Genomic DNA, 18,426 nt, shown 5'->3' with positions numbered 1-18,426 from the left:
AGTTTTCTGTCTAACTGCTCAATGGTGATGTCACGGGACGTGAGTCATCAGAAAGCAGTTAGAAAACAGCAACTCAACTTCAGAAGCTAATAACTATTGGAAGGATTAAGATTTTTTAATAGAAGTAATTTACAAATCTGGTTAACTTTCCGGAGCCAGTTGCTATATATATAAAAGAAAGTTTTTGCCTGGAATACCCCTTTAAAGGGGTACTCCAGTGGAAAACTTTATTTTTTTTATTTTTTATTTTTTTTAATCAACTGGTGCCAGAAAGTTAAAAACAGATTTGTAAATTTCTTCTATTAAAAATTCTTAATCCTTGCAGTACTTATTAGCTGCTGAATACTACAGAGGAAATTATTTTCTTTTTGGAGCACAGAGCTCTCTGCTGACATCATGACCACAGTGCTCTCTGCTGACATCTCTGTCCATTTTAAGAACTGTCCAGAGTAGGAGAAAATCCCCATAGCAAACATATGCTGCTCTGGACAGTTCCTAAAATGGACAGAGATGTCAGCATAGAGCATTGTGCTCGTGATGTCAGCAGAGAGCACTGTGTTCCAAAAAGAAAAGAAATTCCTCTGTAGTAGTCAGCAGCTAATAAGTCCAGGAAGGATTAAGATTTTTTTTAATAGAAGTAATTTACAAATCTGTTTAAGTTTCTGGCACCAGTTGATTTAAAAAAAATAAAAATAAAAAAGTTTTCCACCGGAGTACCCCTTTAACCCCTTGCGGGTGCCTTCAAATTTGGATTCACAAGTGAAAATGATAAAACTGTGCTAGTGTTTATCCTCCTAGACCCTGGTCTAGCAGTCATTTGGGGGGATAAATTATTAAAGTGGTTATCCAGGAAAAAACTTTTTTTATATATATCAACTGGTGCCAGAAAGTTAAACAGATTTGTAAATTACTTCTATTAAAAAGTCTTAATCCTTTCAGTACTTATGAGCTTCTGAAGTTAAGGTTGTTCTTTTCTGTCCAAATGCTCTCTGATGACACGTGTCTCGGGAACCGCCCAGTTTAGAAGCAAATCCCCATAGCAAACCTCTTCTAAGGTGTCATCAGAGAGCTCTTTGACAGAAAAGAACAACCTTAACTTCAGAAGCTCATAGATATGAGATAGATAGATAGATATATGAGATAGATAGATATATGAGATAGATAGATATATGAGATAGATAGATATATGAGATAGATAGATATATGAGATAGATAGATATATGAGATAGATAGATAGATATATGAGATAGATAGATATATGAGATAGATAGATATATGAGATAGATAGATATATGAGATAGATAGATATATGAGATAGATAGATAGATATGAGATAGATAGATATGAGATAGATAGATATGAGATAGATAGATATGAGATAGATAGATATGAGATAGATAGATATGAGATAGATAGATATGAGATAAATAGATAGATATGAAATAGATAGATATGAAATAGATAGATATGAGATAGATAGATAGATATGAGATAGATAGATAGATATGAGATAGATAGATAGATATGAGATAGATAGATATGAGATAGATAGATATGAGATAGATAGATATGAGATAGATAGATAGATATGAGATAGATAGATAGATATGAGATAGATAGATATGAGATAGATAGATAGATATGAGATAGATAGATATGAGATAGATAGATAGATATGAGATAGATAGATAGATATGAGATAGATAGATAGATATGAGATAGATAGATATGAGATAGATATGAGATAGATAGATAGATATGAGATAGATATGAGATAGATATGAGATAGATAGATATGAGATAGATAGATAAATAGATAGATAGATATGAGATAGATAGATATGAGATAGATAGGGGATAGATATGGGATAGATAGATAGATAGGTATGAGATAGATAGATATGAGATAGATAGGGGATAGATATGGGATAGATAGATAGATAGGTATGAGATAGATAGATATGAGATAGATAGGGGATAGATATGGGATAGATAGATAGATAGATGTGAGATAGATAGATAGATATGAGATAGATAGATATGAGATAGATAGATATGAGATAGATAGATATGAGATAGATAGATATGAGATAGATAGGGGATAGATATGGGATAGATAGATAGATAGATGTGAGATAGATAGATAGATATGAGATAGATAGATAGATATGAGATAGATAGATAGATATGAGATAGATAGATAGATATGAGATAGATAGGGGATAGATAGATAGGTATGAGATAGATAGATAGATAGATAGATATGAGATAGATAGATAGATACACAAAAATGTGGAAAAAAGTGTAATGGTTTATTTCATCACGTCACCAATCAGGACCACAGCAAAGTGTAAATCCCCTCTCAATATCCCAATCTAGACAAACATGTGGATATAGTTCATATATGTAATATAATCACTAAGCAGCTTGCTCCTCTCCCCACTCAAAGGCTGTCCGGGCATGCTGGGAGTTGTAGTTTTGCAACAGCTGGAGGCACCCTGGTTAGGAAACATGCCATAAAACAGGATGTTTGAGGGTTACGGTTACGCCTTCGATTTGGGTCATGAATCCGGAAATGTTTTTTCCAACAATACAATGCATGGTCTGCACAGAGCCTTGATTACTGCTTATTAATATGGCGAGTCTATGGGTGAATTACCATCCAGGGCAAATATGAAGCAGTGCTGCCCCCTGCAGTCTGTGAAGTGTAAGTGTTCACCTAATAGACTCCACCCAGAGATTAGGGGGTGAATCTATAAGGGGGCAACTTGGACCCTCTTTCTGAGGCAGTGTTTCCCAACCAGGGTGCCTCCAGCTGTTGCAAAACTACAACTCCCAGCATGCCCGAATCAGCCTTTGGCTGTCTGGCATGCAGGGAATTGTAGTTTTGCAACAGCTGGAGGCACCCTGGTTGGGAAACACTGGTCTGAGGGGACCCATAAAGCTCTCTGTCATATAAGAAGATATTATTATAAATAGCAGGTGGGGCCCTTTTATATATTTTACACTGCGGCCCAATTCAATGGATACAGACTGACCCCAGCTCGTATGGAAACTCTGTACTCACCCTGGCCTTCAGGAGGCGCTCTTTTTCCGCAATGGCTTCAAGTAGCTGACGTTCCATCTCTGCTATTTTAGGTATGGGTCTGTGGAGAAGGAAGAAACTTATGTGACTACTATAGAGACTATATAGAACTACAATATTGGGGAAGATGAAGATGGACGGTGAGTAGTCGGAATATCAGGATTATAGGTCACAGGTCAACCAGGGTTATAGGTCACAGGTCTATCAGGACTATAGGTCACAGGTCTATCAGGGTTATAGGTCCCAGGTATATCAGGATTATAGGTCACAGGTCTATCAGGGTTATAGGTCACAGGTCTATCAGGATTATAGGTCACAGGTCTATCAGGGTTATAGGTTACAGGTCTATGAGGATTATAGGTCACAGGTCTATCAGGATTATAGGTCACAGGTCTATCAGGGTTATAGGTCACAGGTCTATCAGGGTTATAGGTCACAGGTCTATCAGGGTTATAGGTCACAGGTCTATCAGGGTTATAGGTCACAGGTCTATTAGGGTTATAGGTCACAGGTCTATCAGGGTTATAGGTCACAGGTCTATCAGGGTTATAGGTCACAGGTCTATCAGGATTATAGGTCACAGGTCTATCAGGGTTATAGGTCATATGTCTATCAGGGTTATAGGTCACAGGTCTATCAGGGTTATAGGTCACAGGTCTATCAGGGTTATAGGTCACAGGTCTATCAGGATTATAGGTCACAGGTCTATCAGGATTATAGGTCACAGGTCTATCAGGATTATAGGTCACAGGTCTATCAGGATTATAGGTCACAGGTCTATCAGGATTATAGGTCACAGGTCTATCAGGATTATAGGTCACAGGTCTATCAGGATTATAGGTCACAGGTCTATCAGGATTATAGGTCACAGGTCTATCAGGATTATAGGTCACAGGTCTATCAGGATTATAGGTCACAGGTCTATCAGGATTATAGGTCACAGGTCTATTAGAATTATAGGTCACAGGTCTATTAGAATTATAGGTCACAGGTCTATCAGGGTTATAGGTCACAGGTCTATTAGAATTATAGGTCACAGGTCTATCAGGGTTATAGGTCACAGGTCTATCAGGATTATAGGTCACAGGTCTATCAGGATTATAGGTCACAGGTCTATCAGGATTATAGGTCACAGGTCTATCAGGATTATAGGTCACAGGTCTATCAGGATTATAGGTCACAGGTCTATCAGGATTATAGGTCACAGGTCTATCAGGGTTATAGGTCACAGGTCTATTAGAATTATAGGTCACAGGTCTATTAGAATTATAGGTCACAGGTCTATTAGAATTATAGGTCACAGGTCTATCAGGATTATAGGTCACAGGTCTATCAGGGTTATAGGTCACAGGTCTATTAGAATTATAGGTCACAGGTCTATCAGGGTTATAGGTCACAGGTCTATGAGGGTTATAGGTCACAGGTCTATCAGGGTTATAGGTCACAGGTCTATCAGGGTTATAGGTCACAGGTCTATCAGGATTATAGGTCACAGGTCTATCAGGATTATAGGTCACAGGTCTATCAGGATTATAGGTCACAGGTCTATCAGGATTATAGGTCACAGGTCTATCAGGATTATAGGTCACAGGTCTATCAGGATTATAGGTCACAGGTCTATCAGGGTTATAGGTCACAGGTCTATCAGGATTATAGGTCACAGGTGTATTAGAATTACCTATAGGTCCCAGGTTGCCTTGGAGCATTATTCTGTAGTCTTCCCCCACAAGATCTCCTTTCTTCACCCTGTAGATTATGGTTCCTTGCGATCTGAAGATTCGGGCTGATGGCTAAGGCAATTTTACCGCCAGAGCTGCTGGAGGATACGGCAAGATGCAGAGCCAGGCCGGCGCCCTCCAGACATGCTGCAAAATGATGAGAGTCATTCAGGATCCAACTAATTCAGAGTAAAAGAAAAACCTCTTCCGATTGTGTGTGCACGACTCCTGCGTTACCATGGTTACAGACTACAGAACAAGCCCTGTGTAGTCTGAAGCCAGTGTCACACGTTACAGTCTCCCACCTTTATCAATGGTAATCTACTTTGTATTGCCAGCTTCTATCTAGGCCACCTTTTCCCAGCCAGGACGCGATTTCCGCATGAAGAAAGAACATGTTAATTCTTCATGCGGAACGGAATTCAGTGACAGAATTCCGCCAGCGCAAATTCCTCAGTGTGAAGTGAGGAGCAGAAATGTAATTACATACTATGGGGTTTTTCACTGCTGAATGAATTGGAGAGGAATAAGCGAACAGAATTACTTGCGGAAGTTCCTCTGCAAACCTCCAGTGTGAACATACCCTAAAGGGGTACTCAATTTCCTTTCTGTCTGACCACAGTGCTCTCTGCTGACACCTCTGTCCATGTCAGGAACTGCCCAGAGCAAGAGAGGTTTGCTATGGGGATTTGCTCCTACCCTGCCAGTTCCTAAAATGGACAGAGGTGTCAGCAGAGAGCACTGTGGTCAGACAGAAAGGAAATTCAAAAAGAAAAGAACTTCCTGTGGAGCATACAGCAGCTGATAAGTACTGGAAGGATTAGGATTTTTAAACAGAAGTAACTTACAAATATGTTTACATTTTTTGTATTTAAAAAAATACTTTTCCAGTGGAGTACCCATTTAGCGACACTTACTGTTGCCGTGGAGTGAAACTGGGCGGTCAGATTGCCGGACAAATTGTGCATTTCCTCTTCTCCTGGGGAGGCTGGAGGTTCTCTGGAGCCCCTAGTGGACAATTTAGATAAATGTTAAAAACTTTGTGTTTTTTTTTTTATAGGATTTAATTGTAACATTGGACCAGGATAAAAATAAATAAATAAATAAAAACAGTACTGCTTATTTCCAAAAACAGCACCACTCTCCTTCATAGGTTGTGGGAGGTATTGCAGCACAGTCCCATATACTGCAGTAGAGCTGGGCTGCAATACCCAATATAACCATCAACAGGGGTGGCACTTTCCTTGGAAAAGAGCAGCTTGCTATTCTATTGCTGTTGGTCAACCCCCTTTAATGGAGATAAGCCATTTTCTTTTTTCCTTATCCAAATTTTGCTGATCTTGGAATTGAGTTATAATTCACCAGCCAATAGAATGCAATGTTAAATATAAATAAAATAAATTAAATTAAAATAAATAAATTAAAAAATACATAAATAAATAATAAATAACTAAAATAACTAAATAAATAAAATAAATAAATTAAATAACTAAATATATTCATTAAATAAATACATAAAATTTACTTTGAGAAATCTATTAAAATAATAGACGAAATAGTTCTTCTATATTGATTTATGGCAGTTTTTCTCAACAAGGGTGCCTCCAGCTGTTGCAAAACTACAACACCTAGCATGCCCGGACAGCCGTTGGCTGTCCGGGCATGCTGGGATTTGTAATTTTGCAACAGCTGGAGGCCCCCTGGTTAAGGGAAACCCTGTTCTATGGACTGGTGAATCCATGGAAAAGTTACATTTTGTGCCATTATGATATCATTTGGTGATCAGAAATATAAAAATAGGGTATAAATCAATAGGCAGGAATATTACTGAATATACTGAAGACATTTACAGAGAAACCAATAGGATGAATAAAAATTACCGAGCGAAATAATCCAGAAGAAAATAGAAATTAAATTTAAAACTGCAATTCCAAATTCTGCCAGCAGGGTGCGATGTTTTCTTTCCAAATACCGAACAAATGGACAGTTGTGTAATTGAATTGTTCGGGGGTTTTTTTGTAAAAAATTTTTGTAAATTTTCAAGCGATTTGATTATTTGTGATTAAGGGTGAGGGAAGGGAGAAGTAGAAGACGAAACACATGCAGGTTCCTTGGGGTTTACTCACTTTTATTTTGGAGGTGTGAGGTTTACGCTTTGAAGTGAGTGCCAGTATTTTAGGTTCCTACTTAAAAGAAGAGAAAGGTCTCAAAAGTGCAGAGAGAACAAGTGCAAAAGTTCAATGAGAGATAAAAGGAGGTGGAGGTGGGGTGGGACCAGGAGGGGGCAGAGGGGAATGAGCTGCGGGCAGATACCTCTCATCTCATGGCGGGAGGACCAGGTACAGCTGGAAACGCCCCCACCAAATATTATAATAAATGATATATATATATCTGTGCAAAAAGCGACGTTTCGGCTCAACAATTAGAATGGTCCTCCTCTGTGCTATAATTTGGCTAGCTGACGTTGCCCATAGTTTTGCCAGTACCTGACATGGCGCCTGAAGCTCTACGATCCTGCTGCGCATCTACGCATGCGCATACGACTCCACGCATGCGCCATTATGACATGGACACTTCCTATTGACATCACATAAACTAATCCCGTGACTGGTGACGACTTCCGGCATCCGGCAGTGACCGGATACAGTGAATCGGCACCTGCTCACTCAGTTTGTGTACATACACAACATGCTTCAGCAAGAGACGATTCCTATTGGATACCTACGCTTCTGTCAGCAGGTGAGCGCCGCCTCCGGAACCGGACCGGAGATGAACTTTATGGATTTTGATACACGGTACACTATTATTGCACTTGATTGTGTATATAACATGATTGCACTATATGTGGCACTGTATAATCATTATATAACACTTGTATAGGTGACTGATTGTGGTCTTTTTGAGTATATTTATACATTGTTTTGATTTGTGTGTTGGGCACCCCCCCCCCCCTCATTTACCTGTGTAATTGGAGGGCCTATATATTGACACTATTGTACACTGTTTGCTATGCTTGAGAAAGGCTCCATTGTTGAGCCGAAACGTCGCTTTTTGCACACATGTGAGAATAAATCCACCATTTATTGATACTTTGGACTGCCGCTTCTGCTTTCTACTCTCATATTATATATATATATATATATATATATATATTGTGCAGCAGAATCCCATTGTAAACTATATATACGTCTGTGGGTGCTCAGTTTATAAATGGCCTGACCAAGGTAGGGATCCAAGACTAAGAAGAGGTGGAAGACGGCCCTCCAAGAAGGGTTTTTAAAACAAAAAGGGTTTTTATTCACCCATGTAGTACAAAGATGTGATGTTTCGACCTTCATAGAGGTCTTTGTCGAGCATGAAGTCATTGGAGCTTGAATTTCTCCAGAAAGTGCGGAATTCGCATGTTAGTAACAGTTATGTGGCCACTTTTATAAGTGCACTGAGGAATACTGCAGAATTCTGAAGGAAACTCTGCAGAAAAGTTCTGCATGGATTCCACGCAATTTCTACAAATGTGGTAAAAATTTAGAACTCTGCAAAATGAATGCAGACACAGAATTTCTACAGAATTGCAAAAATTGTGCCTGTGAAAAATACTCTTAGGGGTAAAATAAGCCCCAAATTCTGCATCCAAATCAGCTCCGGCACATTTTATGGAGAAAAATGTATTGCACAGAAGTCAGCGCTATTTTCAGGTAAATTCCAGACACCATGATAGAACCTGATGTTCTGGGGAGAGAGACAAAGGGATTGATGATGAAGAGGAATAGGGAGGGGTGACGGGAGGAATAGGGAGGGGTGACGGGAGGAATAGGGAGAGGTGACGGGAGGAATAGGGAGGGGTGACGGGAGGAATAGGGGGAGAGAAGACGGGAGGAATAGGGGGAGAGGTGGCGGGAGGAATAGGGGGAGAGGTGGCGGGAGGAATAGGGGGAGAGGTGGCGGGAGGAATAGGGGGAGAGGTGACGGGAGGAATAGGGAGAGAGGTGACGGGAGGAATAGGGAGAGAGGTGACGGGAGGAATAGGGAGAGAGGTGACGGGAGGAATAGGGAGAGAGGTGACGGGAGGAATAGGGAGAGGTGACGGGAGGAATAGGGAGAGGTGACGGGAGGAATAGGGAGAGGTGACGGGAGGAATAGGGAGAGGTGACGGGAGGAATAGGGAGAGGTGACGGGAGGAATAGGGAGAGGTGACGGGAGGAATAGGGAGAGGTGACGGGGGGAATAGGGAGAGGTGACGGGGGGAATAGGGAGAGGTGACGGGGGGAATAGGGAGAGGTGACGGGGGGAATAGGGAGAGGTGACGGGAGGAATAGGGAGAGGTGACGGGAGGAATAGGGAGAGGTGACGGGAGGAATAGGGAGAGGTGACGGGAGGAATAGGGAGAGGTGACGGGAGGAATAGGGGGAGAGGTGACGCGAGGAATAGGGGGAGAGGTGACGCGAGGAATAGGGGGAGAGGTGACGGGAGGAATAGGGGGAGAGGTGACGGGAGGAATAGGGGGAGAGGTGACGGGAGGAATAGGGGGAGAGGTGACGGGAGGAATAGAGGGAGAGTTGACGGGAGGAATAGAGGGAGAGTTGACGGGAGGAATAGGGAGAGATGACGGGAGCAAAAGAGGGAGAGATGACGGGAGGAATAGGGAGAGAGATGACGGGAGGAATAGGGAGAGAGATGACGGGAGGAATAGGGAGAGAGATGACGGGAGGAATAGAGGGAGAGATGACGGGAGCAATAGAGGGAGAGATGACGGGAGGAATAGGGGGAGATGACGGGAGGAATAGGGGGAGATGACGGGAGGAATAGGGGGAGATGACGGGAGGAATAGGGGGAGTTGACGGGAGGGATGACAGAAGGAATAGGGAGAGATGATGGGGGAGATGGAAGGAATGACTGAAGAGAGATGAGAAGGTAGGAAATTGGGAAAGAAAGACATGAGAGGAAACATGATGACGTGTGAAAGAACAATCATGAATAAAGTTTCTTACGCACCTTTTTGGTGGAACCCTCCTTCCCGTCCTGTTGGTCGGAGGTCTTCTCGCTTAATGCATTAAGAGCAAGTAATCGATCCTTTTCCTGAAAAATAAGTAACTCCATGAGGTCCCAGAGACTGCCTGCTTTACAAAACTTATAAGTAACTACTTTATGATAGTATTGTGGATTATTACGTGGAGAGTCTCTTGCTCCTTGAGTGTAGAGCAGCTACAAAGGATCCTATGCGTTCCATGGACAGTACATTCATTTCAATAGGCAGCATGTAATACCGAGTGTTCCCTGTGGTGGCGCTGCAGACCAATCGAACACTTACACTGCTGGGGACCTCCACAGATCACAGCAGATTACTGCAGACCCCAGCAGAAGGACACTCTGTGATTCGCTGACTTTTTGGGGACCCTTCTAAATCAAGAGAAATTGAGAAAGCAGACGGCCCCTTTAAAATACATCCTAACTTCACTGAGGTCAGCCCGGCTGCTTATCATTGTCATTCACATCTGATATTCTGTTATAATCACTGGGCTCGACTGTATAACTCTATATTTAGAGCAGGGTGTGAATGATCCTGGATTATTTTCTACATACATATAATTATAACCAATCCCATTATGCGCTGTCAAACCAGAATATAGAAATAATCTCACTGGCAGCAGGGCATAGATATAAGCACCGGTCATCACAATGTGGACCCCTCGGGGGACGGCCGAAAACCCTCCTGATCTTTTGCAAGGGGGGGAAAAAAAAGTATTTTAGGGAGAATTTATCAAAATCCGGCCTTAAAAGGGGTACTCCGCCCCTAGACATTTTATCCCCTATTCAAAGGATAGGGGATAAGATGGCTGATTGCGGGGGTCCCGCCGCTGGGGACCCCCATGATCTCCCTGCTGCACCCGGCATTTGTTTAGAGCGTCGGTGCAGTGACGGAGGCTCGTGGCATCATGGTCGCACCCCACTGGTGACGTCACGGCCACCACGCCCCCTTCCCATAGACTTGCATTGAGGGTGTGTGGTCGTGAAGTCACCAGCGGGGTGTGATTGTGATGTCACGAGCCTCCGCCCTGCATCGCTAGTCATCCGGCACGGAGTGAAGTTTGCTCCGTGCACCGGATGTCTGGGGTGCCGCAGTCGAGATTGTGGGGGTCCCCAGCGGAAGGAGCCCCCAGATCAGACATCTTATCCCCTATCCTTTGGACAGGGGATAAGATGTCTAGGGGCAGAATACCCCTTTAAAAAGGGGTTACCCAGGAAGAGAAAAACAAGCTAATATTCAAAAACAGCACCACATCTGTCCTCAGTTTGTGTGCGGTATTACAACTTGGCTCCATTCACTTCAAATGGAACTGAGCTGCAACACCACACACAACCCAAGGACAAGAGTGGCGCTGTTTTTAGAAAAGAAAAGTGTTATTTTTTTCTAATCCTTTAATGTGAAGTGCGCTGCTTTTCACTTTCCTGATTTTCTAAGAGGCGCGCGATTTTTTATAAAAAAATAAAACTGGCCAATACGAAGGGATTCTGAAATCTACGCTAGTTCCAAGCTGGAGTAGATTTTTGCTACAATTACGTTATCTCTGTAGCTCGTGATAAATCCAGTGTTGCAGAAAACCACTTTATAACAAGCTTTGTCCATTTGGCAAGCAAGGCATAAAGTTAATTAAAAACATTTTTAAAAGAATTTTGCGCAAGATTTGCCAAAATTTGACGACCTTTCAGTGGACAATGATAAATCCCCCCCTATGTCTGCTACATGGCTCCCAGTGATTAACCATATTCCCTGCCGGTGGATGGGGGAAGGGATTGTAGAGGAGAAGCACATACCGCTGACACCTCACCGCTGGGTATGAGGCTGACGGCTCTTTATGGCATTGGGTGTGACGCCTAACTCACTGACTTGGATCTAAGCCATGTTCCCATTCATTCATTGTTTCTCAGATTAAGGTAAAATGGGATCACTGAATCCTGACAGGTTTAATGAAGTGCTTCAAATCTGTGTACGCGTCCATTCCTACAGGCAGAAGACCATGGAAGCCCACCTAACAAGAGGCTCCTAGAAGACGGGGGGTTAATACCAGCATTGTCCCTCTTATAGGATTATGGGAATTCAGGGAGTGTTATAGTTCGGATTTTTGGGTGTCCTATATTTTAAATGGGCACTGTCATTAAAACTAATTTTTGCTATTACCTTATGGTAAAAAAAAAATCTTTCTAATATAGCTTTTTTTTTTAAAAAAAAATGAAGTTTTCTATGTTTTCTTTGTGTTTAACCCCTTAAGGACCAGGGGATTTTCCGTTTTTTGCACTTTCATTTTTTCCTCCTTACCTTTAAAAAATCATAAGTCTTTCAATTCTGCACCTAAAAATCCACATGATGGCTTATTTATTGTGCCACCAATTCTACTTTGCAGTGACATCAGTCATTTTACCCAAAAATCTACGATGAAACGGAAAACAAATCATTGTGCGACAAAATTGAAGAAAAAACACCATTTTGTAACTTTTGAGGGCTTCTGTACATTTTTCGGTAAAAATTACACCTTATTATTCTGTAGGTCCATACGATTAAGATGATCCCCTATTTATATAGGTTTGATTTTGTCGCACTTCTGGAAAAAATCATAACTACATGCAGGAAAATGTATACGTTTAAAATTGTCATCTTCTGACCCCTATAACTTTTTTATTTTTCTGCATATGGGGCGGTATGAGGGCTCATTTTTTTGCGCTGTGATCTGAAGGTTTTAGCGGTACCATTTTTGTATTGATCGGATTTTTTGATCGCTTTTTATTCATTTTTTCATGATATAAAAAGTGACCAAAAATACGCTATTTTGGACTTTGGAATTTTTTGACCGTGCGGTTGGCCGTTGGCTATTCGAGCAAGCTGGGAGCTGTAGTTTTGCAACAGCTGGAGGCATCCTGGTTGGGAAAAAATGTCCTACAGTCATGTATGGCAGTATAAGCAGCTTGCAATATTGCTCTAGCCCCACTCTTAAACTACGCCACCCCATAGTATTGCAGGTTTTTGCTTCCACAGTGTCGCATTGTACCAAATATAAAAGCTTGTCCATGAATCTCAACTAGGTACAAGGCATCAATGTCCCATCCCAGCAAACTGAAAAATATCAATGAACACAACCCTTATGTTAGAGGACATCACCTACTCCTCAGGTGTATGACCAATGTATAATACGTCGTCTATGTACCTTATTCAGAGACTGGAAGACCCGTGTGTTCTCCTCGCTGATCCTCAGCCTCTCCGCCTTCGCTTGCTCCTCTGCGTTCCGCACTTGCTCCTCCAGACGTATCACTTTATCCTGTAAGACAAGATGTTGTATCCTGAGTCAAGTTTCCCATTAAAACAATATAGAGCTTTTTTATTTTTTTGCAAATATGCAAAGCAAATACAAATACAATGTAGCTTGTGACTGTACAGGGGATATTGATACAGGCCCATTTGCATGCCCAAATAACACCAGCGTCAATAAGACTCAATTGTGGGGGCCATTCTACAGCATTGACGTGTTGCTTATGGCGACTATGATTTGTGATTTATTAATTTATTTACAATATGGTCTTACCTTCCTTTTGTTCAGGTCATTCTGCTTCTGGGATAGGTTCTGTGAGATCTGCCTGTACGAGGCTTCTCTCTCCTCTTCTCGGCTGCTTTCCTTCTCCAACTGCTGGAACTCCAAGTCTTCAAAGGACTTGACTGCGCTCTCCATCATCTCCGTCATCTAGGATACAAAGGTGCATCTATAAACCCGCCCAAGCAATAACATTCTCTGCAGGAAAACCAAACATTGACAACCCCATCCCACCCAGATCCTTTACCCATAATAGAACAGAATAATGATGAGCAGGTCTCCAGCACAAAGACCTTATTATGGTGGTGGAACCGTCTCTTGTCTAAGAAATGAAGCAACCTATCTAAACAATTCTCCATCCCCTGAAGAGCTGAGATCCCCAGCAATAATCTGCAATTTGTGGTTGAACCTGTTAGAAAGTTACTTTAGTCCTACAGCACCTCTGCAGGTGAAATATAGTACTGCACAGTTACTACTTAAAGGAGATATCCAGTGATGAAAAACGTAACCCCTATCCTAAGGATAGGGGATAAGTTTCAGATCGTGGGGGGGGTCCGAATGCTGGGGCCCCCAGCAATCTCCTGTATGAGGCCCCGACAGCCCGCGGTAAGGGGGCGTGTTGACCACTGCACAAAGCGGCAGCTGACATGCCCCCTCAATACAATTCGGCAAGCTCCGCCTCTGCCATAGACTTTTATTGAGGGGGCGTGTCTGCCGCCGCTTCATGCGGTGGTCAACACTCACTATCTGGCCAGCGAGCCGGGGCCGCGTACAGAAGATAACTGGGCCCCCCTGCGATCTTTCACCACTGGTGGTTTTTCACCACTGGACTACCCCTTTAAAGAGTACCTGTCATGATCTTGTTAAATGTTATAATCCTCCCAGTTCACTGCCCCCATCATGATAAACCACCCCCGGCCTTTATTTTTTTAGTTTTCTACCTTGATATTGTTCTGTATTTTCTGCTCAGTCAGATTCACAGACTGGGAAGGGGCGTTCCCCAGCAGGCGTGACATCATCTGAAGCCATACAGGGGAGAACTTCCTCCCTCACTCTGCTACACACAGCCCAGAGCAGTTCAGTGTGTGAGATGAGCTATGATTGGCTAAGGCTGCACACACACCCCTCAGCACTCCAGACTGCATTTCCTGATTTTGTACTTCTGCCAGGCCAGCAGGAGTCCAAAGTCTGTGAAAGAGATGGGGGGGAATGTGCTCTGGACAAGTAGGGAGACACCTAGCGGCAGATTTTTTAAAGGGGTATTCCAAGAAAATTAACTTTTTTTTTATATCAACTGGCTCCAGAAAGATAAACAGATTTTTAAATTACTTCTATTAAAAAATCTTAATCCCTCCAATAATTATCAGCTGCTGAGTTGTTCTTTTCTGTCTGGCTAGAGTGCTCTCTGCTGACATCTCTGCTTGTCTCGGGAACTGCACAGAGTAGAAGAGGTTTGCTATGGGGATTTGCTTCTACTCTGGACAGTTCCCAAGACAGGTGTCATCAGAGAACAACTCAACTTCAGCAGCTCAAAAGTACTGAAAGGATTGAGATTTTTTAATAGAAGTAATTTACAAATTTGTTTAACTTTCTGGAGCCAGCTGATAAATAAAAAAAACGTTTTTCCTGGAATACCCCTTTAAGCACAAATAAAACATACAAAACATGATTTTTTTAAGCAAAGTAAATTAGAAATATTTTTTATTTACCATAAGGAGTGCAATACGAAAATTAGGTTTAATAAGAGGGACAATTAAAGGAGAAACAACTTATCCCCTATCCACAGGATAGGGGATAAGTAGCTGATCGCGGGACGTCCGAACGCTGTAACTCTCCGCAACCTCCAGATGGGATCTGGCTCTCAGTGAGGAACGTGTGCTGCAGAAGGCACGCACTCCATTTATTTCTATGGGAGCGCCAAAAAGACCTGAATACAGCTCTCAGGCATCATCGACGCTCCCACAGAAATGAATGCAGTGTTTGCCATCTATCAGTAGATCACACGCTTCTCACAGCGAGCCGGGGTCCCTTTCCGGAGAGCAGTTACTTATACCCTATCCTGTGGAGTTCTCCTTTATAGGAGTTATCCAGCTTTTAAAAATGTATCCCCTATCCACAGGGGATAAGTGTTTAATCTCTAGAACAGCATCCGACTCATCCCGCTGAGCGCTTCGGCCCCCACCTTCCGAGACGAACTGAAGTCAGTCCGCTGAGTCCATCAGTGACTGAGGAAAGACTGTGATTGACTGAGGGGCCCATCACCGCCAAGATAAGTACGTCTCAGGAGGTGGGGGCTGGAGCACCCGGCGGCAAGAGTTGGGAGACGTTCTAAAGATGGCGGGGGGTCTATCGATTGGATCCTCTGCGATCAGATACTTCTCCCCTAAGCTATATAACATTTTTAAGGCAACAAGGTTTCTGGGATATGCACGGACATGCTGGGACCGCCAGAGACACAGGCATTTTTTCTGGGCTCTAAAAGACAGCCCAAACCCATCTGTAAATGAGCAACTTGGTGGTTGGTGCACATTTACAGAGCGTTCACAAAGCTCCATCAGTCATACGCTCGGGCTGCATAAATGGTCAGAGGGTCGTTCATGTGTCTCTTTCCATCAGCCGCACATCTCCTCGCTCTCGGGAAAATGTGCGGCCAATGATTCTTCAGAAGGTCTGAATGGTCCCTGTGTAATAGGGCCCTTAGTTGTTATTCTACTACTAGATAAGGGGCCCAAATGAGGGACCCTCCCCTCTCCCTGTAATTAACTAATACAGTATATGAAATTTAGAGACCCCTATATTGTCTATACTGGCCATTACAGTAAAATCGTGTTGGGTCTCCTTGGCGCCCTCTTTAAGACGTTGCCCGGTGCCTCTGCTCACCTCCTGGACCTGCTTCCTGAGCTGCTCGTGTAGACTCTCCGGCTGGTTCTCCAGTTGAGCCTCATACTCCGATATCATCTTCTCCAATTCTTTCACTTTCTTCTTCTCATTCTGTAATTGCAACTTATCCTGTAGGTATAAAAGGGAAAATGAAACCTCTGCTATAGTTATGGGGGTACCACAGCAGCCCACTGGGCAATATGACCACCATGAAAGGTTCCAGTCAAGGACCACCATTCTAGCCATATGCAGAGCAATCTAGCTATAGACCACTAGAGGGGTTGTGCAAAGTTGTGGGCAGCCATCTTCCCTGATTTTCAAATACACTTGCACTCTCGGCTTAAAAGGGGTACTCCGCTGCTCAGCGTTTGGAACAAACTGTTCCGAACACTGGAGCTGGTAGCTAGTGACGTCATATCCCCGCCCCTCATGACGTCATGCCCGCCCCCTCAATGCAAGTCTATGGGAGGGGGCGTGACGGCCGTCATGCGCCCTCCCATAGACTTGCATTGAGGGGGTGGGGCGTGACCTCATGAGGGGGCGGGGTTATGACGTCACAAGCTCCCAGCTCCAGTGTTCGGAACAGTTTGTTCCAAACGCTGAGCAGATGAGTACCCCTTTAAAGCGGTACTCAGGTGGAAAACATTTTTATTTTTTTTTAAAATAAACTGGTGCCAGAAAGTTAAACAGATTTGTAAATTACTTCTATTAAAAAATCTTAATCCCTCCAGTACTTATTAGCAGAGAGGAAGTTATGTAGTTCTTTCCAGTCTGCCCACAGTGCTCTCTGCTGTCACCTCTGTCCATGTCAGGAACGGTCCAGAGCAGGAGAGGTTTGCTATGGGGATTTGCTTCTACTCTGGACAGTTCCTGACATGGACAGAGGTGTCAGCAGAGAGCACTGTGCTCAGACAGAAAAGAACTACTCAACTTCCTGTGTAGCATACAGCAGCTGATAAGTACTAGAAGGATTAAGATTTTTATTTTTTTTAATAGAAGTAATTTATAGACCTGTATAACTTTCTGGAGCCAGTCGATATGAAAAAATTTGTTTTCCACCGGAGTACCCCTTTAACTGAGAGTGAATGCATTCTGAATCAGAAAAGGAAATAAAGCTGCTCCAAATCTAGGCAACTAAAGCAGTGGGGCTATTAAGAACAACTATATATATAATATATACCTTCTCTTTCTCCTCCTGCCACCTCCACTCGATCTCTCGGAGCTGTTCTTGCAGGAGTTTTATGGTCTCCTCGTCTTTCTCCATCTCCTTTCGTTCTGTCCTCAGTTCGCCTTCTAGCAGAGCCAGCTCCATCTCCACCTGTAATAAAGGCAGTAAAGAGGTCAGCAGGGCTAGAGGGGAAAATGAGGCCATGCCCCGGCAATGTGTAGCACTGGTACTACTGGGCAAATGTTTCATTGGACACTGTTATTTGAACACTGTATGGTGGTATAATTGTGGCACTGTGTAGCCATACTTCCCAATGGATTAGTATATGAGCCACAATACAGCAGTGTGTGCACTTATGTGGAGGTGTCATTTTGGCACCTGATGGCAGTATTATTTGAACGCTGTGCTTCAATCTTATTGGATTAACATTTGGCAGCATTATTTAGTCACCACATTGTTTTTTTTTTAATTAGTCTGTGTGCCCTCTTATTAGCCTCTACAGCACTACAATGAATACCGTATGGTGGTATTCATTGTAATCACATGTTTTACTTTACGGTACTGTTATATGGGCACTATATGGCGGTATTATTTAGTCACCAGACAGAAATCCAGTTTAGCCAAAGTAGGTCATTCTTCCTTAGCCAATATATATGCACGATTATTTGGGTTCTGTTTGGCACTGTTATATGGGCACTATATGGCACTATTATTTGTATACACTATAGGCCACTAATATTTGCATATAATAGGCCACTCTTATTTGTATAATGTATGGCATTGCTATTTGTATACTATAGGGCACTATATGGCACTATTATTTGTATACTATATGCCACTAATATTTGTATACCAAAGGCCTCTATTATTTTTTATTATAGGACACTATTACTTGCATACTATAGTCCAGTATTATTTATATACTACAGTTTACTATTATGTGCACACTATAGGCCACAATTATTTGTACACTATAGGCCACAATTATTTGTACAC

The 18,426-nt window shown here is 42.6% G+C and overlaps 1 protein-coding gene across 7 annotated transcripts in view; it reads right to left on the bottom strand.

Annotated features, from left to right (window-relative positions):
* Positions 1-18,426, bottom strand: part of PHLDB3 (pleckstrin homology like domain family B member 3) — a 99,984-nt gene that overhangs the window by 10,132 nt on the left and 71,426 nt on the right. For 6 of the 7 annotated variants that reach the window (XM_056541684.1, XM_056541685.1, XM_056541683.1 and 3 more), the window contains 9 exons: positions 17,443-17,580; positions 16,263-16,391; positions 13,377-13,532; positions 13,002-13,112; positions 9,796-9,879; positions 6,930-6,986; positions 5,721-5,811; positions 4,764-4,950; positions 3,068-3,146 (listed from right to left, as the gene is read on the bottom strand). In XM_056541684.1, coding sequence (XP_056397659.1) covers positions 3,068-3,146; positions 4,764-4,950; positions 5,721-5,811; positions 6,930-6,986; positions 9,796-9,879; positions 13,002-13,112; positions 13,377-13,532; positions 16,263-16,391; positions 17,443-17,580 — 1,032 coding nt within the window. The remainder of the gene's footprint in view (positions 1-3,067; positions 3,147-4,763; positions 4,951-5,720; positions 5,812-6,929; positions 6,987-9,795; positions 9,880-13,001; positions 13,113-13,376; positions 13,533-16,262; positions 16,392-17,442; positions 17,581-18,426) is intronic. The other variant, XM_056541686.1, reaches the window with a different exon arrangement.

This window comes from Hyla sarda, chromosome 10, assembly GCF_029499605.1.
Source record: "Hyla sarda isolate aHylSar1 chromosome 10, aHylSar1.hap1, whole genome shotgun sequence".
Classification (NCBI taxonomy): domain Eukaryota; kingdom Metazoa; phylum Chordata; class Amphibia; order Anura; family Hylidae; genus Hyla; species Hyla sarda.
This window is presented reverse-complemented; position numbering and strand designations above follow the sequence as displayed.